General features: G+C 52.0%; 1 protein-coding gene across 2 annotated transcripts in view; it reads left to right on the top strand.

The window, feature by feature from the left end:
- Positions 1–13,050: 13,050 nt before the first annotated feature.
- The window catches only part of KIAA1522 (KIAA1522 ortholog), a 32,380-nt gene continuing 20,266 nt past the window's right edge, over positions 13,051–25,164 (top strand). Inside the window, exon 1 of one of the 2 annotated variants that reach the window (XM_049878644.1) lies at positions 13,051–13,373. In XM_049878644.1, coding sequence (XP_049734601.1) covers positions 13,139–13,373 — 235 coding nt within the window. In that variant the 5' untranslated portion in view covers positions 13,051–13,138. Of the gene's footprint in view, positions 13,374–23,337; positions 23,732–25,164 lie in introns of those variants that run through there. The other variant, XM_049878646.1, reaches the window with a different exon arrangement.

Below are 25,164 nucleotides of genomic sequence, written 5' to 3' on the forward strand. Positions count from 1 at the left end.
TTTGAATTATGGTGTTGGTGAAGAATATTGAATGTACCATGGACTGCTAGAAGAATGAACACATCTGTCTTGGAAGAAGTACAGCCAGAACACCCCTTGGCAGTAAGGATGGTGAGACTTTGTCTCATGTACTTTAGACATGTTATCAGGAGGGATCAGTCCCTGGAGAAGGAAATCATGTTTGGTACAGAATCAGTGAAAAAGAGGAAGACCCTTAACAAGATGGATTGACACACTGGCTACATAGGGTTGCTATGAGTTGGAACCTACTCAATGTCACCTAACATAACAAAAGCCCCATTCTGGGAGGAGGGAAGTGACTTTCCCAATGTCACACTGGGCACTGTGTGACAAAACAGAGCCTGGGCCCAAGAGAATTTTGGTGAGCAGCCTGCGAGAGATCAGGGGCCTTGGCATGGCCCGCCCCACTCCACCCCTCCCCAGGACCTGGACGCCTCTATCTGCTCAGCACAATGGGAACTCTGTGCCTCGGCTGAGTGCAGGTTGGAAGGAGATCAGTTACAGGCCACTAAGGCCTCCTCAGCTCTGCCAAGGCCCCTGCTATTCCTCTCAGCATGGACGGGGGCAGTGGCTGGGGAGGATGAAAGATGCTGAGGAATGGGAAGGGGCCAATATCAGAGCAGAGCCAGCAACCTGAGGTAGGAGGTGGGGGAGGAAGGACTCTCCCTCCACTGCGACTTTGGGAAGGGGCCATTTTGTCAGGCCCACCCAGTGCCTCTCTCCACCCAGCTTTAGCAGCCATCACCCCTCATGCCTTTTGCCCACTGTCTTCAAACACCACCCCCTCCTGTGTGAGCCAAGAGTAGACAATGTGGACGCCAATGGACCAGCTCGTCAAAGCTGTGTGATCTGGTGCAAGCCACTTGGTCTCTCCGAGTTTCCTCACCTGTTCCCATGGCCGTTTCAAGAACTAAATGCAATCACAGAAGTCAAGGGCCCCGGAGTAGGTGAAGCAGCCCAGCAAATGCTGGTGCCAGTATGACAGAGGCTTTCCTCTTCCAGCCTGCCCCATGGCTGCCCTGGGAGGGCTGGCCTGGTGATCCCACAAGCCAGGGTGGCCAGGAGAGCCTGTGGGGGAGGAGTCTTCTTCCTTCCTCCTGCCTCCAGCTGGGTATCAAGATCTGAGACCAGATGTGCCGCTGAGTGACTCAGCGCTTTCCTGCCTGGAAACTCCTCCCTGCCTGTTCACCAGGCTGGGCCAGGGAGGGTGAGACAGCAGACTGGGGGTGGGGTGGGGGCAGCTGGTTCCTAACAGCCTCAGGGGAGCTATGGGTGGGGTGGGGTGGGGTGGAGAACAAGGATAGTGTGACTTGGCCTGCAAGATGGGGACTGGATGCAGGAGCCACTGACCCAACCCAGAATGCTCACCCTCTACCACCCACCTGCTCATATTCCACCATGATATTTTCAGGCCAGCCCAAGCCAGTCTGTCACGCCCTCCTGGGCCCACACACCCACAGGGTGCTCTTTTCCTTCCTTTTTTTCTCCTCCCCTTCCCAGCCAACTACCTGTACTTCCAAACCTCCCACTCGGCAGGCCCTGGTACTGCCTCCTTGAAGTATATGTAGACAGCTCTCTGGAAGCTTGCCTCCTAATTGCCAAATCCCTTGCCTCATCTAACCCAGCTTGAGCTCTTAGGGGCAGTAGGTGCTGCTCCCTTGAAGCTCTTTCCTCAGCCTCAACATCACCCTACTGGTTTCCCTCCTATCTCTCGGACAGTTCCCTCTCTGACCTCCTCCTCTTCTCTTCCCGGTAAAGATGCCTGTTCTACAACTCACTCCTCCCTAGTCTCCTGTATGGAGGGAGGATTGAGTATTGGACTTTGGCATTAAATGGACCTAGGTTCAAATCCTGGTTCTGCTTTTATGCTAGCTATGTCACCTTAGGCAACTTAGTTCACTTCTTTGAGCCTTAGTTTCCTCCTCTAGCAAATGGGTTGATATGACCTACCTCCTAGGGAATCAATGATGGAGCACTGGTGGCACAACAATAAGTGCTCAGCTGTTATCCAAAAAGTTGGCAGTTCAAGCCCACCCAGCAGGAGAAAGACCTGGTGATCTCCTCCTCTAAAGATTACAGCCTAGCAAACCCTATGGGGCAGGTCCGCTGTGTCATATGGAGTCAATATGAGTAAAAATCAACTCGAGGGCACCTAACAACAACAGGGATCAATGGGATAATGCAGATAAAGGAGATCAATAGGATAATGCACATAAAACGTTCAGCACTGGGACTGGCATACAGTAAGTATTCAGTTAATGGCAGCTGCTATTAATATTCTTTCTTGCTGGTCAGTTCTACCATTACCTTCCTCAAGCTGAGCTCCCAACTCCCACCTACAGGGCCTGTGGAGCTGGATATCCTAGTGGTACCTCAGACTCCACATGGCAAAAAGGAAAATCTGTCACTTCTTTTCCTCTCAAACACCAGCGTCTCCTCTTGATGCCCCTACCTCTGTTGATGGCCTTACCATCTTCTCTCAGGTCCAGGCCTCAGGGATGTCTTTCATTCATTCAACAAACACCCACTGAGAGTCCAAAGCTCTGTGCAGAGGAGATGGACTTGAAAAATCATTCTTTGCCCTTAAGCTCCCAGTCTGGTGTGGTGAGGGAGATGGACAGATAAGCAATTAAAAATAGTAAAATAATTGCTCTAGTAGAGGATTGTACAGAGGTCATTATGTGCTTAGAAGGAGTGTTCAAGTCTGGCTGGGTCAATTCAGGAAGGCTTCCTAAAAGAGGGAGCATTTGGGTTGGCACTTGTAGGCTGAGTAGGAGCTCAAAAGGTGCAACAGAGTAAAGTATGAGAGGGCGGGGCCTTTGAGCTGGAAGCTCACATTTGTCTTTTAGAGAGCTCCCTTGGGACTGCACAGAGGGCAGATGGGTGGGGGCTAAAGTGGAGGCAGCAGAGAGGCGCAAGAGGAGGATTAGGGTCTGAAGTTTACCCCTGCTCTGCCACGCACCAGCTGTGCAACCTTGGGAAGGTCACTTGACCTCCCTGAGCTTCCATCCTCATCTGTCAAGGAGAGATAATAATAGGCACCCTCGGGGATGCTGGGGAGGGCTGAATGAGCTAATGGAAGGGAAAGTGCTGGACAAATGCAAGCTGTTGTTATTGTCAAGAATCTACCAGGGCAGGCTGGGTTCCAGCTGGAGCCCCACCACAAAAATGGCCGCTCTGAGCCTCCTTGAGGCCTGGCCTACATCCTTCTGAGCTTGGGGGTGGGGTACGGGATGCAGGGGAAAGAGCCAAGCACACACCTGACTCTGGCTGTCTAGCTGTGTGATCTAGGGCCACTGTCTTCCCCTTTCCTAGCCTCATTTTCACAACTGCAAAATGGGGCTGAGACCCCAACCTGCAGGGCTGTTGGGAGGATTCTGTGGCACCTGGAGGTGATCATTAACTGTAGACAGTTCTCTGCCCTTTCCTCCCCAGGCCCCTCTTCTAGGACCTGGCACTGGGCTGATCAGAGCAGAGTGGGAAACAGTAAATATTTGATAATGGATTGGCTGAAAGCTCCCGACTGAAGGGTGATGTGGAGGACCCAGAGGATACCTGCTTCCCCAGCGGGGTCTACACCCCTGGATCTGGGCTCCAGAGACACCCCCAGCCAGATAGTGAGGGAATGCTTGCCCTCAGTGACTTTCTGGGTGAGTCCCAGCTAGCAGGGGTCCTCCCAGGGTACCCGGACCCCCGATGTGCCTCTCTCACTCTGCTGTTCAGAGGGACAGCAAGTGGGTAGGAATCCCCTATTCAATAACTGTTCATTAAATCCCTCCCCACTGTGCCAGGCCTGGAAACCCTGGTGGCGTAGTGGTTAAGTGCTATGGCTGCTAACCAAAAGGTCAGCAGTTCAAATCCACCAGGGGCTCCTTGGAAACTCTATGTGGCAGTTCTACCTTGTCCTATAGGGTCTCTATGAGTTGGAATTGACTTGACGGCAGCAGGTTAGGTTTTGGTTTGGTGCCAGGCCTGTGCTACCACCAGAGATTCAGAAGTGAAGGAAGCCAGTCCCTGCTCTCCAGACCCTCCAGGCTAGCCAGGAGAGTGATGGAAAAACTTATGCTATAGTGCAATTGTATGGTGGCTTGGGTATTATGGATTGAATTGTGTTCTCCCAAAATATGTGTTGTAAATCATTAAATTATGACCTCTATGCCTGTGGAAAGGACTCCTGATGGCACAATGGTTAAGAGCTCCGCTATTAACGGAGAGGTTGGTGGTTGAGATCTACCAGGGACTTCTCGGGAGAAAACACCTGATGATCTGCTCTTATAAAGATTACAGTCTAGAAAAACTTACGGGGCAGTTCTACCTTGCCATATAGGGTCTCTGTGAGTTGAAATCGACTTAATGGCACACAACAAAATACCTGTGGATGCAATTCTATTTGGAAACAGGGTTTTCTTTGTTATGTTAATGAGGCCATTCTCAGTGTAGAACCAAAAAACCCAAACTCAGTGCTCTCCAGTTGATGCAGACTCACAGTTGCAGGACAGAGTAGACCTGCTCCATAGGGTTTCCTAGGCTGTAATCCTTATGGAAGCAGACAGCCACATCTTTCTCCCACCGAGTCCCTGGTGAATTTGAAACACTGACCTTTGGGTTAGCAGCAAAGCACTTAACTACTGCACCACCAGGGCTCCCTTATCAGTGTAGGGTGTGTCTGAAACCAATCACTTTTGGGATATAAAAAGAACAGATTAGGCACAGAAGCAAGGAAGCACAGATGGGGGAAGACAGATGCCACCACATGAAGATCTCCAAGGAACCGAGGAACGACAGCTGAAAGAGATGAGAGTGTCCCCCTAGAGCCAACAGAGAAAGCTTTCCCCCAGAGCTGGTGCCCTGAATTCGTGCTTATAGCCTCCTAAACTGTGAGGAATAAATTTCTGTTCCTCAAAGCCACCCCCTTGTGGTATTTCTGTTACAGCAGCACTAAGAAACTAAGATAGCGGCCAGGGACTGGCTTGTGAGAAAATCAGACTCTGAGGAAGGGACTGAATCTCTCATGACCTCAATTTAACTCTCTGTAAAATGGGAGCAATAGTTCTCATCTCTTTAGGGCTGTTGTGAAGATTAAGGGAGGCAATTGTGTATTGTACTTATCACAGGACCCAGAAGTTGGTCAGTCCATCAGTGGAGATAGGATGATGGTTATCATCGTAAGGCCTGGAGTAGAACCTGGGTAAACTCAGTGGGGCAAAGAGGGGGGATTCTGCATGAGGAAGCGGGGAAGGCCTGACAAGAGAGGCATTTGATCAGGATGCTAAAGGATGACAAGTGGTTTGCCAAATGAAAAAATGGGGAGAGTAGGGTTGGGGCCAGACATACATGCCCAAGAGGCTGAGGACTTACCCTAAGGACAACAGGAAGGGACTTAAGCAGCAAAGGACAAAGTCCAGATTTACTGAAAGAAAAGGCCTCTCTGGAGCTGTGTGGGAACTGTGTAATTGAGGGGGAGAGGGGTTAAGAGAATAGGGGAAGCTGATGTGACAGTCTTGGGGGTGGGAGCTATGCATATACCACTGAGTCACCTGTCTGGTGCTCACAAACCAGTCAATGATTCAAACGTTCCTGTCCCAGGAATCCATCTGCCTCTTAGCTAGAACTTACGGGGATAATGCTTTTGGCCAAGGGAGACACTCAAGGGACTGAAACCTGGCCCCAAAGCAACCAAGCATTGAGACTGTGGGGCTTCCCTTCCTTTCCCTGCCGCTGGGCCTCCCGTTTGTGCATCCGTGGTGCTCTGTAGGCTAAAGTAGCAGAAGGAGCACTGTGGATACTGCGGGAGTCAGCACAAATTGATTAAGGCAAATTGTAGAAGTTTCATAGACACATTTAAGCTCCCTGAGGGACTGAGTCACTGGGCTGAAGGCTGGGGACCATGGTCCTGGAGGACATCTAGGTCAACTGGCATAATATAGTTTATAAAGAAAATGTCCTACATCCTACTTTGGTGAGTAGAGTCTGGGGTCTTAAAAGCTTGTGAGTGGCCATCTAAGATACTCCACTGGTCCTACCCCATCTGGAGCAAGAGAGAATGAAGAAAACCAGACACAGGGAAAGACTAATCCAAGGGACTAATAGACCACAACTACCACAGCCTCCACCAGAATAAGACCAACACAACTAGATGGTGTCCAGCTACCACCAGTGACTGCTGTGACAGAGATCAAAATAGAGGATCATGGACAGAGCTCGAGAAAAATGTAGAACAAAATTCTAACTACAAAAAAAAAAGACCAGACTTACTGGTCTAACAGGGACTGAAGAAACTCCAAGAGTATGGCCTCCGGACACCCTTTTAACTCAGTACTGAAGTCACTTCTGAAGTTCACCATTCAGCCAAAGATTAGATAGGTCTATAAAACAAACAATAACACACGTAGTTCAACTATGTATATGAGATTAAATGGGCACACCAGCCCAGGGGCAAGGACCAAAAGGTAGGAAGGGACAGGAAAGCTGGACGAATGGAAATGGGGAACCCAAGGTCGGAAAAGGGAGAGTGTTGACATGTTGTAAGATTGGCAACCAATGTCACAAAACAATATGTGTATTAATTGTTTAATGAGAACCTAATTTGCTCTGTAAACTTTTGCCTAGTGCAATAAAAAAAGAAAAAATAATAATAAAAAAGAAGCATTGTGGTGTGAGTCAGAGCTAAGTTCAAATCCTGGCTCTACTACTATCCGTGTGACCTTGGTCAAATTTCTCAACATTTCTGGAAAATGTTAACATTTGCAGTATCTTTATATGCTTGCATGTAAATGCATAAAAAAAAGTCTGGAAGGGTGTATACCGTCTGTGGTGCAAACGGTTAAGTGCTCAGCTGCTGACCTAAAGGTTGGGGGTTTGAACCCACCACCTGCTCCTCAGAAGAGAGACCTGGTCATCTGCTTCTGTAAAGATTACAGCCTTGGAAACCCTGTACTCTGTCCTATAGAATTGACTCTATGGCAACGTTTTTTTTTTAGGGTGGGATGGGAAATGTGTGTGAAGGGGAACTTTCACATTTTCCTCTATTTATTTCTGTATCGTTTGTGTTTTTTATAAGCATGTATATTGTACATTATCATGCGATGATATTATCAGTCTCCCATATTGTTGGAAGGAATTAAAAAAGATTCCATAGATAAAACTTTCATGTTGCCAGCTGCAGAGTTGGCCCTCACCAACAGTATTCACACCCTTCTCTTGCCTTGCCTGGGTCTGTGTTTCCACTTGCAACTGTTTGTCTCTTTATGTTTGTGTAACTGGGGCTGTGTATTTCTCTCTCTGTGGTTCATGCGCTAGTGAGTGTGTGTGTGTATTCCGTTTTTGTATGAATGAATGTTTATGTATCTGAGCATCTGGGAATGTGTGTTTTATGTATCTATGTGTGTCTGTGTATCAGTGTGTCTGTGCATAACTGGGTATGTGTTTGGGTGTGCTAAAAGATGTGTGTGGAGTCCCTGGGTGGTACGAATGGCTAATGCTCTCAGCTGCTAACTGGAAGTTTGGAGGTTTGAGTCTACCCAGAGCACCTTGGAAGAAAGGTCTGGCAATCTATGTCTGAAAATCAGCTATTGAAAACTTTATGGAACACAGTTGTGCTCTGACACACATGGGGTCACCGTGAGTTGGAGTCCACTCCACAGCTACCGGTAGTAAGTAGGTGTGGGTAGGAGGTGTATCTGAGTTTGTATTTCAGCATGTTTCTGCATCTGTGTCTATTTATGTGTGTTGACAGGTCAGTCTGTCTTAGTGTACCTGAGTATTTACTGGTATCCAGATGAATCAGTGTGTGTCTGGGCTTATGTACTGGTGTGTGTACCCATGTATATGGGTGAATTGGTGTGTGGGGGTGTGTGTTAACGTGTGTTTGTATATGCCCCTGTGTGGTTGAGGGGGAGTCTGAAAATCCATATCCAGCTGTTTCCCTGTGACCATGGGCAGGGAGCTCTGCCCACACTCCTTGACACCTCCCCCAGCTTCCAGAAGGCCTTGAACGTGGGTGTTTCCCTCCCAGCCCCAACCCTGGGCACAGGGCCAGCCTTGTTACACAGGACTGGTGAGTGGGTGTCCACAAACACTAGAGAGAGGCCCAGCCGGCAGCCCCCCACAGGCAGCCCCGCAGGTCAGGCTCGTCATTCCCCTGTTTCAGAGCAGAATGAATGAGCCTCTCTTTGGAGAGCAGTGAGCCCTGTGGATCTTGGGGTCAGGAAATCCCTGCTCTCTTGGCCTAGGTCACTGTCCATCTGGCCGGGCTTTTTGTGCTTGTCAGATGCAGCCAGACAGTTGGAGAAACAAACCATGTCTCCATGGCAACCCGCCTCTGCCTTCAAACTTGGGTGGTTCAGTGGCTTTGCGGCCCCTCTTCCTGCCCAGAGCTGGGATGCCGGTGGGCGGTAAGGATGAGTTAATGAAGCTCCTGCATACAAGTGCTGCACCCCCTTGTCCCAACACACTCACACACATACACAGATACCTCCACACACGAAATCCTTTCCTGGGGAAAATTAGATATTCAGATGGCCAAATGGGGGCCCAGAAAGGGCAAGTGTCTTACCCAAGGCCATCCAGCAAATTAGCGGCAGGACTGAATAAGAACCAGATCTGGTGATTGGGCTCCTTCCTTTACACTATGTGGTTTTCTTACTCTAGTATTCAACAGCCATTTCATTAGAATTTAATTTGAAAATATACATGTGTGTGCGTGTGTGTATATATATATATACACATATATATGTAAACATTTTTTGAAAGTAATGGGCTTTGTGCTAACTTTTGACAAGCCCTTAAGCTGGGCTGGCGAGGTAACTCATTTCTGTGAAGATCTCAGAATAAAGCATCCTCTCACATTTCTTCCCAGTTGTTAAAATTTTTACCATTTGTTCCACTTGTCTATGAAAATCAATATTTTTTAATTACTGAACGAGAAAAATGAACTGCATCAATAAACTGAATGTTGGCATTCAGTTAAAACCATAACTATCACCTATAACTCTCTGAGTTTCAAAATTTTAGTTCATCAGAATGTCCTCATTATTCCCACTGATTTACTTTATGGAAAGTATTTTACGATTTATAAATTTATATTTATAAATTATTGCTTTTATCTGTCAGGGTTCCACGGAGGATTAAAAAAAAAAATTCTACAGCTAAAAGAAAACGTTTAAAAAACCACTTTTTTACACAGATGGGGCAACGTTTTGTTGTTATACATAAGGTCGCCATGAGTTGGAGCCGACTCGACGGGAATTAACAACAATAAACTGTGTACGGTTAAGAGTGATAATATAATCATAAACTATTTATGGCCAGTCTCTGAAAGCTTGGAGCACAGAGCTGGTTCTCAGGAGATATTTGCTGAAAGAATGAAGGAAACACAACTCTATACTGGAGACTGGGTAGTGGCTATTACTTCCTCCTCCTTCCAGGAACTGGAACCAACTCAGAGTCGGGAGCCCAGAAGACTCCCAGCCACTCATCTCTAACAAGACCCACCTGGCATTACCTTGGGCTAATTATTTCACCCCTCACTCTAGTAGGGAAAATGGAATTAGTCTTGAGGCCTGATTCTAAGGGATGCTAGGAAGATCAAAGAAGACCTCGGCAGGGAGGTTGTTTGAAATGTTAACATGGCTGCTACAGATGCCAGGAGCCACAGATAAGGGGATACAGGAGCGCCTCCACTCCTGGGAACCAGAACCAGCCTGGGTTCCTCCCTTACTCCTAGAGGTTTGCTGCGGGGTAGGAAGGAGAGAAAAGGAGGGCACCAGATGCAAGGATCCCCTTCCTACTTTCTCTTTCCACTGAAAAGGGCCAGAGGATAGATTCTTTGCTCTGGAATAGGCACCCCTTTGAGAATATGGTTAACACTGTGGGCCTCTTCCCTGGAAAAACATACACATGTGCATTCAAAGCTAGACAGAACACTTCTGGAGGTTCCTGGAGGTCCAGCCGTGGCCCTGGGTAAGCCCCCTGCTCTGGGGTGTTAAGGTGCCAGCCCTTGAACGCAGTTGGGGTGGGTTGAGAAATACCTGGCACAAAGCAAGTGCTCAATTAGGAAACACATGAACACAAATCAGTTTTAAACTCAGCTCTGCCTAGAGGTAGCCCTGTGACTGAGTGTACCTCCACTTTTCCTTTGGCTTTCTTATCCAAGGAATGGGAATACTATTAATTTCCCAACATCTCCAGCTTTGTAGGACTACCCCTCCCTCCGCTATAACTCCAGGTCCCTCCAGTTGGTCTAAGAACTGTGGGAAGTCCCAGGTGCTCCCGCCCCTGGTCTCTTCTGCAGCCTCTTTTCCTTTCAGGTCTTCCCTGTCAAATGAGGGAGGCTCAGCCATACATTGTTCTACGAGGCTCAGTCTAAAGGCAGGCAAGGAGTCTGCTGGGGAGGAGATCAGGCCCAGCAGGGGACAAGACTGGGGCCCATGGGAGGCAGGTCTCCCAAGCTGGGGTCAGGTGGGTGTGAGGGCAACATCAAGGTGACCCTGAGATTTCCAAGAACAGAAGGGAAAAGCTGGAGGATCTGGAGGGGCACCGCCCCAAGCTTGGTTGTCATTGATTCCTCCCAGGGGACAGGTTGGCAATTTCCTGCCTGGTCAGGTGATAGCCTGGCTCCAAGTTGGACTTTGGGTCCAGCTGACAGGAACTGCTGGGAAGTCAGTTCCTTAAGCTGATAGAAGGGCCAGTGTAGAAATGTAGTTGAGCTCAGCAATCATTAATTCAGAGGGAGGGATTCAGGTGCAGCTGGGGTGCAGGCTAGCCCTTCCTAGGCTAGCCCTTCCTGGGTGCTTCAGAAGACTAGTGAAGAGGACAGAAAACTGGGACTGCTGGCCGAAAAGTGGCCTAGGCTGGGGGTGGGAAAGATTTGGGAGCAACCAAGGTTTCACAACCCTGACCTCTTCCCATCCCTCTTCCCTTTCTCCCCACCTCCAAGTCAGGGGACCCAATCTATGGGTTGACTCCTGGGGATTCTGGTTTGAGGGACTCCTTCCACGAGGAATGATATCTATATGGCCATTGGCCTGACTGACTTCATGGGCGTGTCACTGAGCTGTGTAATCACACAGGGCCCCACACTCAGAAGGGCCTTCGGTTTGCCCTTTTGAAATTCTGAATTTGTGGATTTCATTTTCATTTTGCACTGGGCCCCACAAATTATGTAGCCACTCCTGGCCACTGGGGAGAAGGAGCTGCTGAGAGAGTTGGTGGGTGACAAGAGTGCCCAATATTCCTCTCCCCACGCGAAAGCCAGAGTATGCTTGCTTTCCTTCTTCCCACTCCCCACCCCAATGCCCCCAGACTTTACCCAGTAGGCCAAGGTCAGGTACACTGCTCTCTCACCCCTGCCTGTAACATTTTTCCTTTGACACTAACCGACTTCAGAAGGAGGGGTGGGGTTCTTAAGGCTAGTGCTGGGCTGTGCCGCCAGCACCATAAAGACAGGGTCCTGTGTGATCCCTGTGTACAGCACAGTGCCTGATCCAAAGTGGGTGCTCCAGGGCACGGCTGGATCTGAATGAATGGTGGTCAGATGGGAAACTGAGTCCCAACAAGGACAGTGAGCTTCCCCCAGGACCCCAGGTGGAGGGTGTCAGTGATGGCCCTGGTTAGCCACAGGTGAGCCCTTGGGGGCACAGAGGGTGTAAGGCAGGTTGGGGAGGTCGCATTCTACACTCTAATCAACCTACAATGTGAGTGAGTGCTGTCTACAGTGTGCTGGGGCTGACTGGGCTGGGTGCCCTGGACAGTTGAAGACCAGGACAAGGAGAAAGTTGTGTGACCAGATCAGGTTTGGTGATTCAGACAAACTCTAACTATTGGGGTGATCACAAGGTCCTTTTAGGGACCCAGAAAGGGGGTACAAGGGTGCTGAGCCCACATTTGGCCCCTAGGGCAATCTCTGGCCTCTGGGGCTGGGGTCCTTGGACCAGGAAAGACAAGACTGGATGCTGGTCTTGGCTCCTTTGCTGCTGAGTAATCACTGGCCCCTCTTGGCATCAGTTTCCCTTCCCTACTATGGGGGTAACACTGCTTCGCTTCCCTCATAGGCTTGTGGTGGGATCAGATGTATATAAAAGTGCTTGGTTAGCAATAACAAAGAGCCAGAGGCCAGGAGGAAATGAGCACAGCATTTTCATGATTCTTAAAGGCTGTCTTCCTATCTCACTTCCTCAGTCACACTTTTCACCTGTAGAGGATCTCAAAGCACCTCCGAAGCTGTGAGTTCATCAGGCCCCAGAATCCGCCCTAATCAGTGTTGAGCGTCTAATGGGAAATCCTGACCCAGGCAGGGGTGCCCTGGGGCCTCACAGCCCAGCCTAAGCTAAAGTGAGCCACGACTCTTCGCATCCCAGCCACCAAAGGGTGAAGCGGCAGTCCAGGAGGCCTGGGCCCCACCTCCGCTCAGAGGATTGTTGGAGCCTGGGGGAAGGTGTGGCAATGAGGGTAAAGGAGCCCAGGGGACTCTCAATCGCTGGATGGGAGGAGAAAGTCGGTCACAGGTCTCTGGCGGGTCTGAAGCCTCAGCCTCTGGGGTGAAACCTTCAATACTGTCCGGGGCCTGGAAAATATTCTCATAACTCCCTTATTCCAGGAAAAAAATTCCAGCAATCCCTCCATCTCTTCCCAAATCAAACTCGGGACACCAAGCTCTTCTGGGTCCACCCCTAGCATTTCTCTTCCCCTCTCCTGAGCCCCTTTCCCAGTATCTCCTTCTTCCAGACCGAATCCCCTTTGGTGCCCCCTCCGGGATGGAACCGCGGTACCGCCCCCTCCCGGGCCGGCCCCGCGACACCGCCCTCTCGGTCCCGGGCAGTGTCTCGCCCTCCCCCAGCCCCGGAGCGCCCAGGCCGGGAGGAGGCGAGAGGGGCAGCTCCCGCCTGCGGCCGCTCCCTGCTCGCGCGCCTTCCCTCCCGGCCGGCCTCCGCGCCCCGCCCGCCGCTGCCGGCCCCTCCCGCGCCGCCCCCCTCGCTGGCTCTGCCTCCGCCGCCCAAACTTTTCTCCGGGCGCGTCTCCCGCGGCCGCTGCCCGCGAGTCCGCTCGCCCGCCCGGCCTCGGCACATGGGCGCCGCGCCGCAGGGGGCCTGAGCCCGGCCGCCAGGTCCGCCCCCGCGCCATGGCGGCCCGCGCGCCCCCCGCCGCACCTGCGGCCGAGGAGCCTGGGGGCCCGGGCGGACCCCTCCGCAGGAAGAAGTCCCGCTCCGGCCCGTCCGGCCTCCGCCGCGCCTTCAGCTGGCTGCGGGGCAAGAAGCGCAAGAAGAAGGCAGCGGGGGCCGAGGGCGCCGAACCAGCCGCCCCCCGGGCCAAGAAGGCGGACGACAAGGCCAAGAAGACCAAGGGCAAAGGCCGAGGTAGGGCGGCGGGCACCTGGGCTTGGCGCCGGGCGGCGCCGAGGGGGAGGCCGGAGTGGCTTTACTGGGGGTCCAGGGCGTGTTGGAGGGGGGCGACTCCGTAGGTGTTTCTCCTGGGGCAGCGATGAGCCACGGGATCAGCCCAGGCACCCCTATCGTGCGCCGCCATCCCAGAACTTCCCAGACGCCGTCCTGCCCCTCTTTGAGGGGAGGGGACCCCCGGTCGGGCAGGGATCCCCTGCTTTAAGCAGGAAGTGCTGGCAGTCTGGCAGGTGGGGTGGTGAGGCAATCCTCCTCCCCCAGGCTCACCCAGGTCCAGCCCTCTGCTGAGTCAGGGGGTCAGAGACTTGACTGGTGCGGGGCCAATGGGAGAGGCAGGTGGCCTTGGGTCTCCGACCGGGGCTCTGCGTCCGCAAAATCAACTGCACTCAAGAGAGGCTTCAGCCCCCTAAGTGGGTCTGATTTCCAGCCCCACAAAGAACCCAGCATGGAGCATAGAATGCTTTAGGTTCTTAACAGCGTTAGCTTTTCGGACCTGGCCGCCCTCACCACTCACCTGGGCCAAACCACAAAGATCCATCTCCTGAGGTGGTGGGTTCACTGACAAGAACCAACCGCCCCCGTCCCCATCACTCCATCCCGCGGTCCTGGTAGAATCCCCAAAAATGTGTGCTTACAGATGGGGGAAACTGAGGCCCAAGCTAAATAGAGAGGCTGTACCTGGGTTGCAGCCAGGTATTAAGCAGGAGCCTCTCGGCTCCCTCCAGTGGTCTGATGGTTGGGCAGCCTGAGGCTGACCTGGCCCATCCCTACGGGGGTCACTTTTCTTTGGGCCACTTGCTTAGTTCTTCTCTCATTTTCCCATTTGTTCCCTGCCTCCCATTGGCGGGGAGAGGGCTTGAGGCTCAGTAAGAGGGCAGAGCCCCTTTGGGGCTTGGTGTCCCCCAGCAGGCTACCTGCTTACCAGCACTGGTGAGGAAATGGCCTTGTGTGCAGGGCCCATCCCATGACGCCTGTGTTTACCCTCCCAGTGTCCTTTAACCACCTCCTCTGGAGAATTAGAAGGAACACTTTAGGGGTCAGGAAGAGGGTGAAAAAGCCTCTTGTGTGATTGCATCCGGCCCGGTCTTCCTTTTGGAAAAGGCCCAGACACAAGTAGAAGTCCGGGCGCTGGGACTGGAGTGGCTGGACAAGGCTTTGAGTGGGGTTTGGGTGAGGGGTTCTGCCCAGGGCCAACAGTATGATGTGGTATCTGGCCCAGGGTTGCCCTGTCAGTCTGAAGTCGCCCCCATCTTGTGAAAGAGGGATCGGGTCAGAATTGCAGCAGGATGGATTGTGGTCACACTGTCAGGATTGGCAGGCAGAGGGCTAGTGGAGTACCCTAGCGAGTGGACCCTCACCTGGGAGACCAGGATTGGCAAGCAGAGGGCTAGTGGAGTACTAGCGAGTCGACCCTCACCTGGGAGACCAGGATTGGCAGGCAGAGGGCTAGTGGAGTACCCTAGCGAGTGGACCTTCACCTGGGAGACCAGGATTGGCATGCAGAGGGTTTGTGGAGTACCTTAGCGAGTGGACCCTCACCTGGGAGACCAGGATTGGCAGGCAGAGGGCTAACGGAGTACCTTAGCGAGAGGACCCTCACCTGGGAGACCGGCCTGGAGGCAAGGGGCTGGAATAGCTGAACCTGAAGGTCCCTGTTCCAACAGCCTGGATTTGGGGTCACTGGGTCAGTGGCCAGGCCTCCCCCCACCCTGTGCCTGGTATCCGGTGGCACTCGGCTTTCTGAGCAGCAGGCCAGCCTGATTTGAGCCCACGTGTGTGGGCAACACCTTCCTGCCCCTGACTGTTGTTTCCCCAGGTCTGAAGGAGGCTGGGGGTATGACTGGAGGAGGTCCTGGTCCCTTTTGCTCCAGCCTCCCATTATTCCAATTGTTTCCTTGTCACCTGTCCGGCCCAACTTCTTTTCTGTTTGTTAAGAGAAATAAATCCGATCTCTCTAATCTCTGCTGGCACCGCTGGCCAGGAGTGAAAGCTCTAAGAAGGCTTAACACTTTCTGGGGAGAATGTTCAGAATGGAGATTGGGGAAGGTGGGGGGTGGAGGGGTAGAACATTCCTGGGAGGTCAGGGGCCCTTGGGGGAGATCATTGTCCAAACTGGAATTTAAACGCAGATCGTCTGCCTCCAAAACTGGCATTGTTTTCATGACTCTCCCAAGGACATAGAGCAGAGGAGCAAGGCTTAAAGATCTTATTATCCAGCCCACTTTACAGATGGGAAAATTGAGGCCCAGAGGGAAATGAGGGAACCTAATAGATCAGGAAGAGTATCAGAGCCTGGCAAATGGGAGCTTAAATCCTTGCTCTGTGACATCAGAGAAGTCACTTCGTCTCTAGGGGCTCACTGATTCCATTACTGTCTCAGGGGGGAGAGAGGGTACCCTCTCACAGGGGTGACCCTCTGGCTGGACATTGCCTTGCTGGGTCTGTGACCTTTTGTCTCTCTAAGATTCCTACAGACAGGATATGAAAATTCAATGACAGTGAAGTCACCATAGATATGCAAGCAGTTGCCGTGATGGTGTTTATGGGTTTAACTGCCTGAACCCTAAGGACCCCGGTGGGGAAGGAACTGGGCTTCGGTCAGAACAACGTTGCTGCCCTGTCTGCCGCTTTCAAGCCACAGGACACAGGCAGGTTATTAACCACATCCAAGCCTCAGTTTCTTTATCTGTAAAATTGGGATAATAAATCATGGCTTTACAGGGGTGTTTCAAGGATCAGAGGAGGCCCTCGTGGCACAATGGTTAGAGTGCTCGGCTGCTAACCATAAGGTCAGCTGTTCTAACCCACCAGCCACTCTGCAGGAGAAAGATGTGGTGGTGTGCTTCCATAAAGATTGACAGCCTTGGAAGGTCTGTGGGGCAGTCCTACTCTGTCCTATAGTGTCGCTATGAGTTAGAATCGACTGAACGGCAGGGGGTTTGGTTTGGTTTTTGGTTTTCAAGGATCACATGAGATAAGAGACATGCAGGTACTTTGTGAGCTGTGGAGCATGGTCCAGATGGCAGCAAGTTTCTGCTGTTGTGATGCTGAGGCCTTGGGCATTAACTGGGTTCATCCAGATTCATGTTTAGAAAACTCACATCACACATCAGACTCCATGATGATGGTTATCATTAAGGGGGTCGAAGAAAGTGGAATCTTACCTTTGTCTGACGGGAGGACTCGCGCGTAAGAAAAAGCAACAAAACAAAACAGGAATCTATATTTTCCAGAAATATCAACTGGACTCTAGACAAGTTTGTGGGAGGAAGTGTTTCTGGGAAAGATGCCAAGACTGGAGCCCAGTAGGTAACCAGGGAAGGCTTTCTGGAAGAGGTGAGCAGAATGCGGGAGGAGGGCAGGATTCTGGCTAATTTGAAGGGGAACAGAAGTAACGTGAAGGCTGCTATGTGCCAGGCATCTTCATGGATGTCTTTCCGTGCCCTCCCAACAATCTGTGAGGTAAGCAGTTATCATCCTTTATACCCGTTGCCATCGAGTTGACTCCAACTCATAGTGACCCTATAGGACAGAGCAGAACTGCCCCAAAGGGTTTCCAAGGAGCGGCTGATGGATTTGAACTGCCACCCTTTTGGTTAGCAGCCAAGCTCTTAACCACTGTGCCACCAGGGCTTCCTGTCACCCTTTATAGGTTAGAAAAATAGGCCCGGAGGGTGAAAGTAAGTCGGTCAAAGTCACGCAGCTTCATTCATTTGAAAAAGACGTATTATCTACTATGTAGTGCCAGGCACTGTTCTAGGTGATGAGGGCACCTGGGGACAAGACAGGTATGGTCCCCACCCACGTAGAAGTGCTGGTCATAGTGTGGCAGCGTGAGAGCCACTCGTTCCACCTCCAAAGGCACACTTTTTTCCAAACAAAATAATGTGACGTTGGTTGTGTTTCTGACTATACTAAAACCAGCTGCTGTCGAGTCCCACTCATGGCGACCCTGTATGTCTCAGAGTAGAACTGCACTCCAGAGGATTTTCAAGGCCGTGACCTTTTGGAAGGAGATCATCAGGTCTTTTTTCTGAGGCCCTTCTGGGTGAGTTTGAACCACCAGCCTTTTGGTCAGTAGCCCAGTGCTTAGACATTTGTGCCACCCAGGGACTCCTTGTTTCTGACAATGGAGAGGATTAATCACTAGAGTCCTGGACAGGACAAGCTTTGGGACAAGGGGCAGTTATCTCTCCCGAGGGTTTCTCCTGGATAGTGGAAAGTGTCTGGGGGGCAGGAATGGGAATGGTTCTGATACTGAAAATTCAGAAGCCAGCGACCTGTATGTGGCCTCTCTCTACCCTGCCAGACCCAGCAGACTTAACCCCATGAGCTCACTGGAATCTCCCAAGTTCCCTCTGGCCATTCACTCAGGGAGGACTGTCCCTGACCTGGTGTTGTAGAGAGACACCTGATTTTGAGCTCTGTTCTGCTGTATGACCTTGGGAAAGACCGGCCCCCGTCTGGGCCAAACCTGCCCTGTCTTGACAAAGAGGAGGTTTAATGGTCTCTGAGATCCTTTATAGTTCTAGGATTCTCTGGGTTCGAGGATGGAATTGAGGAGCTAACTGGTAGGGGCCAGGGGTGGGGACAAGGTCCAGGAAAGGAGAGCCTACCTTTGGCCAGTTGAGTGGACAAGACATGAGGAGAGACCAGCATGAATGCTACTGCTTCTTCCTGCTGAGTAGGGGCCTGTGTGTGGCTCTAAAGCCAAGTGAGGACCCATAGGCACTTTGAGTGCTGCACTTTGCTTCTCAGGTCAAGATGGTGTCTCCCTGCTAAGAGGTGACTACTAGGACTGTTTACCTTTCAATAAACGTGTCATCTATTTTCACATTCTGTGCCATCGAATATACTATCCTTCCTGCATAGGATGTGTTTCCCATAACTTTTCCATGTAGTGAACTCCTATTCAACCATCAAGGCCCTGCTCCAGTGTTGTCCTCTCTGATACTCCTAGGGGAAATTAATTGCCTCCAGACTGTAGAGCAGGGTGCTTAAGAGTATTAGAGTCAGAGTATATGTTTCCCTGGCCACCTTCTTCTTGTGTAGGGGCATCTCAGTGTCCTCAGCCTGGGGCCTGGATCAGTGTGATGAGGGCAGGGTCTCTTCTACTATGGGATACATTCAGGGGGAGAGTGACTTCCACAGAGGAGTCTGGGATTCCGGATTCCTCAATGAGAGTATGGCAGGGTGTCTGCTCTGTGCATTGCTGTCCACCTTTTCCAGCCCCCTGGAAAGTGATAAGCATTGTCTGCCTTAGGTTCAGGTGAGAAAGGGAGCTTTACTCATTTATTTCACAAATACTTATTAAGCATCTACTATGTACCAGATGACACAGTGGTTAAGAGCTATGGCTGCTAACCAAAAGGTCGGCAGTTCGAATCCACCAGCCCTCCTTGGAAACCTTATTGGGGCAGGTCTACTCTGTCTTATAGGGTGGCTATGAGTCGGAATCGACTTGACGGCAACAGATTTGGTTTTTTTAAAATTTTTTTGGTATGTACCAGGTTGAGGAAGCCTTGGTGGCACAATGGTTAAGCGCTCGACTTCTAACCGAAAGGTCGGCAGTTCAAACCCATTAGCGGCTTTACTGGAGAAAAGACCTGGTGATCTGTTCCATAAAGATTATAGCCTAGGAAACCCTATGGGGCAGTTCTGTAGGGTCGCTCTGAGTCGGAATTGACTTGATGGCACACAACAACAACATGTACCAGGAAGAGTCCCAGGTGGTGCAAATGGTTAATGTACTCAGCTGCTAACTGAAAGGTTGGTGGTTCAAGTCTACCCAGACACAACTCAGAAGAGAGGCCTGGCAATCTACTTCAGAAAAATCAGCCACTGAAAACCCTGTGAAGCACAGTTCTCTTACACACATGAAGTCACCATAATTTGGAATCAACTCAACAGCAACTAGTTTTTTTAATATGCTAGGCACTGTCTTGGGAATAAACAAGAGAGACAAGGTCCTACACCTCACGAACCTCACAATTTTAGTGGGAGGAACCAGATATTGAACAAGTAATTAAGGGTTGGAAAGTGTGACAAAGGGGTAGCACAGTGATCCCTGCATATCAGGGAGTGCTTCCTGGAGGAGGTGACCTTTGAGCTAAAATTGAAGGATGAGGGGAAGCTCGAGTTGAGGGAGCTTATAGCACTGGAATCAGGAAAGGCACCTGTTGGGATTTGGGGACCAGGTGGCCATCTGGGGTTCTGTGGGGGATAGGGATCACATACCTCACTGTTCTACACACCCTAAGACCAGAAGCTCAGTGGACTGTCTCTTCTCTGCCCTTCCTAAGCACAGGGCCTGGCACTAAGTGACTTTGGGAGATAGGTGGGTGACCTGAGCTGGGCCCCCAGAGCATGAGCATCTCTGAATCCTGGATGCTCTGTGCCAATGGCCTGAGATGTCACAGGGAGCCCTTATCTCACATACAGATGGGCAGCTGAGGCCCAGAGGAGGAAGTAACTTGCTCAAGGGCACACAGCCAGCCAGCTTCAGAGGCGGAACCACAGCCCACACCTGCCAGGTCATTAGCTTCCCCACTCCATTATTCAGTTATTCAGATGGAAAATCCCAGCCCAGAGCAGTGCCTCTGCTGGGGGTGAGAAGCGATGAGCAGGAAGGAGGCCAAGAGAGCCCCCATCCCCCACCTGACACCTTCAGGGGCTCATTCCAGTGTCTCTCCCTCACCCTCCTCATGGAGGTCCCAAATCTCCCCCTGTGGCACACATCCCAGCATTCTCTGTGGAATTTCCTCAGGCCTGGGGGGGGGGCGCCCTCAGTCACTGTGCCACACGCCCCACCAACAACCTTCACCCTGTTCCAGCAGCAGGGGGCCACAAGGGTTGGCTGAACCCTGTGGCCACAAGAATCTAGACTATTGTCAGCAGAGAGCAGAGGGAGAACCTCCCCTCACCCACCTGTCCCTTGGAAATCCCCCTTTCCCCAAACCCTCAAAGCTGTCTCAGCTGCTCTTGGCCTGTCAAATGCTGAATGAGAGGAGGCATTGTATATTGTCTGGGCCATAGTGGACATGGTGGGGTGGGGTAAGCAGGTACACACACCTCCACCTTCAGACCCCCAGGCCACCTCCAGCGCCTTGGCAGACTTGGGAAGGAAGCAGCTTTCCTGGGCAGGAGGGGTGATATCTGTCTACCTCCTCCATCATAATACCTCACTGTACTCCATGCTTCTGTGGTCCACTGTCGTCAGGGGCTAGCTCATAACTGGACACCCAGCTCTACTTCCAGGTTGCCCAGCTCTGTGCTGGGCATGGAGTGCAGGAGAGAGACTGCTTAGCCTGCAAAGGGTGTGTAAACCCTGAATCTTGTGGCAAAGTGTGTGATTCCCAGGAGGCTCCTGGTGGGGTCTGCTCCATGTCCTTCTGTCTGCTTAGGAAACCCTCGCTACCTCAAGCCAGGTGAGTCTGCACCACTGTTCCCCAAGAGGGTCACGAGACACGCAAGCCCAGTCCTGCGGTTCCAGGAATTCTGATCCATATACCTTCTATATACCACCCACTTCTTCCCGCCAGTCCTACCCTAGGCTCTCCCATGCTCTTGGTTGTGGGCAATATTCCTCTTCCAAGATCCTGGAGCAAGCAGAGCCTTTGTAGAGAAAAAATGTTGGACTGGGAGAGTGCCCTGGATCTTCCTGCCTGTGCCTCTTCACTACACCACCAGTATGCAAGTGCCATCATCATCACCACCACCAGTTTCCATTCAACATGATGGTGCAGCTACTGTGGGTCAGACTGGTTACTGAGCTGGGGTACTAAGCGAAGTGAGACAGTCACTGCCCTTCAGAAACTTGTTTTCTGGTTGGAAAGGCAGATACCAGAACACACTGTTTAAGCGTCTCAAGACAAGTGTTGGGATGATGTCCCACAGGGTGCTGGGGGGAGCCCTGAGCTGGGGTTCTTAGCCCATTTTGGGGGTAACTAGAGAAATGGTCATGTGGCTGGACAGTGATGGGACAGTGAGATCAATGCTATATCAAAGGGCAGTACTAAGGCTATGGGAGCTCAGAGAACTCAGCCGGGGGAGAAGGGGGTGCAAGGAAGACTTCATGTGGGAGTAGACCTTTGAGCAGGGCCTTAAGGAATGGAAAAGAATCTTCTAGTCAAAGGTGCAAGAAAGAGCATTCCAGGCAGAGGAAACAGCCTGTGTCAAGGCCTGGAGGTGGCACTCGGGAGTATCACAGAGTTTTGTGTGGCTGGAGCTCTGAGAATGGAGGGGTGGTTGGAGATGAGGCTGAAGTGGTGGGAGGGGGCAACTTGTGCCAGGCCTTCTGTGAAGGCCAAGGCACCTGCTGTGCTTCAGGTATCTTTTGAGTTTCTTTGCATGTTCATGCCAAGGAACTTGGACTTTACCTTTGGTGTTCCCTCCGCTCCCCCTGCCCTGGTCCCCTTTATGAGGGATGTCTGTAAATGAAGGGAATTGTGTTAGTGGCTCTCTGAGGTCTCTCATCTGTGCAAAGTGGGAAAGCTGGTGCACATAACCTGGTATACAGTGGATGCTCAATGAGTATTATTTTCTGGGTAGATGAATAAAATACCAGCCTCTCAGGGAGTGTCAATCTCAGGTTCTCAGCAAGAGCTGGGCCTCAGGGAGGGTTGGGATCAGCTTTGACCTGAGCCGTTGGACATAAGAGGCAGCGTGGTGTAGTGGAGGGACTTGCCCAGGTGGCAGAAAGGATGGGTGATACAGGGACTAGAACTGAGGGCTCTGGACTCCCAACCCAACACTCTCTCCGCTACACCACGCTGCCCCTAGTTGGAGAGGCAAGGCAGAGCCATGGTAAAGGAGAGTCACTGCCCAGGCTGTCCCCAGGCACAAGGGCATCTGTGGGGAACACACAGGTGGGGGTCTGGGCTAGCCTGGAAGGCTTTCAGAAGACATGAGGCTTGGCCTGGCCTTTGAAAAACAAAAACTTGTTATAAGAGGAGATGAGTAAGGGGCACACAGCTACACAGACATGCACAGACATGAGTGCTTTCACATATATTTACCTGCATGCTCCATTACACACACATGAACATACAAACCAAATATAGGTACCAGTATAGCCACCTAAGAAACACAATTTGCAGTTGTGCAGATACACAAAAGCACATGCAAGTACACAATCTTATAGACAAACTTGTTTACACATGTATGCACACAGGCCGACTATTACACACTCAAATACATAAAAATCAAGGATATTCAGTCACCTTGAGAGGCAGTCACAAACAATTATGTAGGCAGATACACCAAAGCACTTGTCCAGACCTATGAAAACAGACTCAATTATATGAATACGGGCACACAGTCCTACATAGATTATAGAGAGGAATCCAGTACACGTTCAGAGTCACAGATACATACACAAATCCACAATTACACACAAATGCACAATTACGGTCACTGCAGTGACAAGGATAAACTAGAAGGGTGGTAGCATGAGCAGTGGGTATTGGAGTCAATCAGGGTTTGAGTCCTGCTTAATGCTGTGTGACTTTGGGCAAGTCAGTTGACTTCATGGAGCCTTAATTTCCCCATCTGTAAAACGGAGATGATTAAAGTACCTACCTTACAGGATTGTTGTGCAGGATTGTTGTGCGGATGAAATGAAGTAATGCATGAAAGTGGCTAGCACAGTGCCTCGTACATAGTAAATGCTAAATAAAAGGGTGCTGTTATTATTTTTAACACCATTACTACAGAAATACAGTAAAATCGATCCATTCGTACACACAGGCACAGAGACCCGGGCAACACAAATAGACACGTGACACTCACGGGGTGGTGGCTAGTGGGTCCTAGCAGCAGCAGGGCCCTGGACCCCCGCCTGGCTGAAGCCCGGCCCCCTAGTTCTCCTGGCTCCACTGCCGTCCTCCGAGAGGTGGCCCCCAGGCCGGGAAGCCGATGACCCCGCCTGCCCCACCAGAACCAGTCCGGCCTTTACCCGAGTGCTCCGGGCGGGGCAGCTCAGCAGGTCTCCCTGGTCCGGGAGAAGGGGGCGGAGACGACAGGACGCGCGCCAGGCCCCGCCCCTCCTCCGTCCCCACCCCACCTCGGCCATTGGCCACTGGGCCCGGGGGCGGGGCTGAGCTGGGGCTGGGGGCGTCCGCGGTGGCGGCCAGCGAGTCTCGCTGCCTCCCTCCCGGGGCTGCGGGCCGGCCGGCCGGGCTGGCTGGGCTCCGCTCGGGTTCCCGCGCCGGCTCCCGCGCCCGCCATGGGCAACTCACATCACAAGCGGAAGGCCCCCAGCGGCCCCCGAGTCCGCAGCTTCTGGCGGTTCGGGCGGTCGGCGAAGCGGCCCGCAGGTAGGAGTGGGGGCGGGGCAGGGGAGGGAGGGAGGAGGGTCCCGGTGCTGCAGCCTCCGCCACCGCTGCTGCCCCCTCCTGGGGCTTGGTGGGTGTAAGTGTGGGGGGCTGGAATCTCCGCATAGATCCCACCCCTCACATGCACACACATACACACTGATACCCACGGGCGGGCACACGTACATGTTCACAATTACACAGTCACGCACGCAACACCCACTCATATGCATGGACAAGCAGACACAAAATCACATACACAGTCATACACTGGCACCATCACTGCAGGACGCACAGATCCTGAAACACAGATATATATACCTATGCATACGGTCTACACAGCCACACAAACTACACCTCACGCCATCCATACAATCTTGCGCACACATCAGTCATGTAGGTACGATGTCACAGTCTTAGACACACAAATGTATACACAGGTTCACAACTGCACAAGCACCCAGACTCACACACTCAGGCACTTAGTATACCCACACATACACACCACACTCTTGTTCCCCAGGCTTTAGCCCCCAACGGGCAGAAAGTTTGCAGGAGGGTGGGGAGACAAAGGTAGAGGGAGAACCAGGAAACTAGAGGCTGGAGGCTTGGGGCCGCCTCCATCTGGCGTGATCGGGAGTCGGACTGGTTTTCTGGGCTCCCTCTCCACCACCCCCACCTGCGCCGCCGCGGCTCCTCCCCCCAGTCCCCGTGGTCGCCGCCGCATTTCCCCCCTTTCAGTGCAGCCACAGAGCTGGAACGCAACCTTTCCCAGCGTGCTGCGGGATCCCTCCGCGGGTCACATTCCAGCCTCGAAGTGGGAAGGAATGGGGAAGGCTTTCCACCCTGGGGCCGGGAGATGGAACTCCTGGTTTCCCCCAGCGGGTGCGGCAGGTTAGGGTATTCCCCGGAGTTCTGGAGGGGTGCTGGAGGAGGAGGGGCCATGGAGGGTACCAGTTGCTCCCCTGGTGAATCCAGAGATGGGGGAGGGGAAGGGTGATGGATCCGCGTTTCCACTATCCATTATCCACCCCACTCAGGGTACCCTAGGGGCGCCTTCTGGTCTTGGGTAATGAGGGAAGCCCAGAGGAGATGGGGTGGGGGTGGGGGGCTGCTGTGGTGGGAGAATCCACCCTTGTCTTCCCAGGATGGCTCACATTCCTAGAGATTCAGAACCCAGTCTGATGATGTCATCACTGCACACAGGGGATGATGGAAAGAGCCTGGTCTGGGAATTAGGGGCCAGGGCCCTCATTGTAGCTCTGGCATGGACACTGGTGACCTTGAGCAGATCCAGTTCCCTTCTCTGGATCTCCCTGGTGCCTACAGGGGGCTTATCTGTGAAATGAGGAGGACCAGGCTTTTTTTTAAGCTTGGGTGACATCTTGGACCCTTACAGTTCCGGCTAGCTATTTCGTGGATGAAAAGATCAAGGT

The sequence above is a fragment of the Elephas maximus genome, chromosome 3 (genome assembly GCF_024166365.1).
Source record: "Elephas maximus indicus isolate mEleMax1 chromosome 3, mEleMax1 primary haplotype, whole genome shotgun sequence".
Taxonomy (NCBI): Eukaryota; Metazoa; Chordata; class Mammalia; order Proboscidea; family Elephantidae; genus Elephas; species Elephas maximus.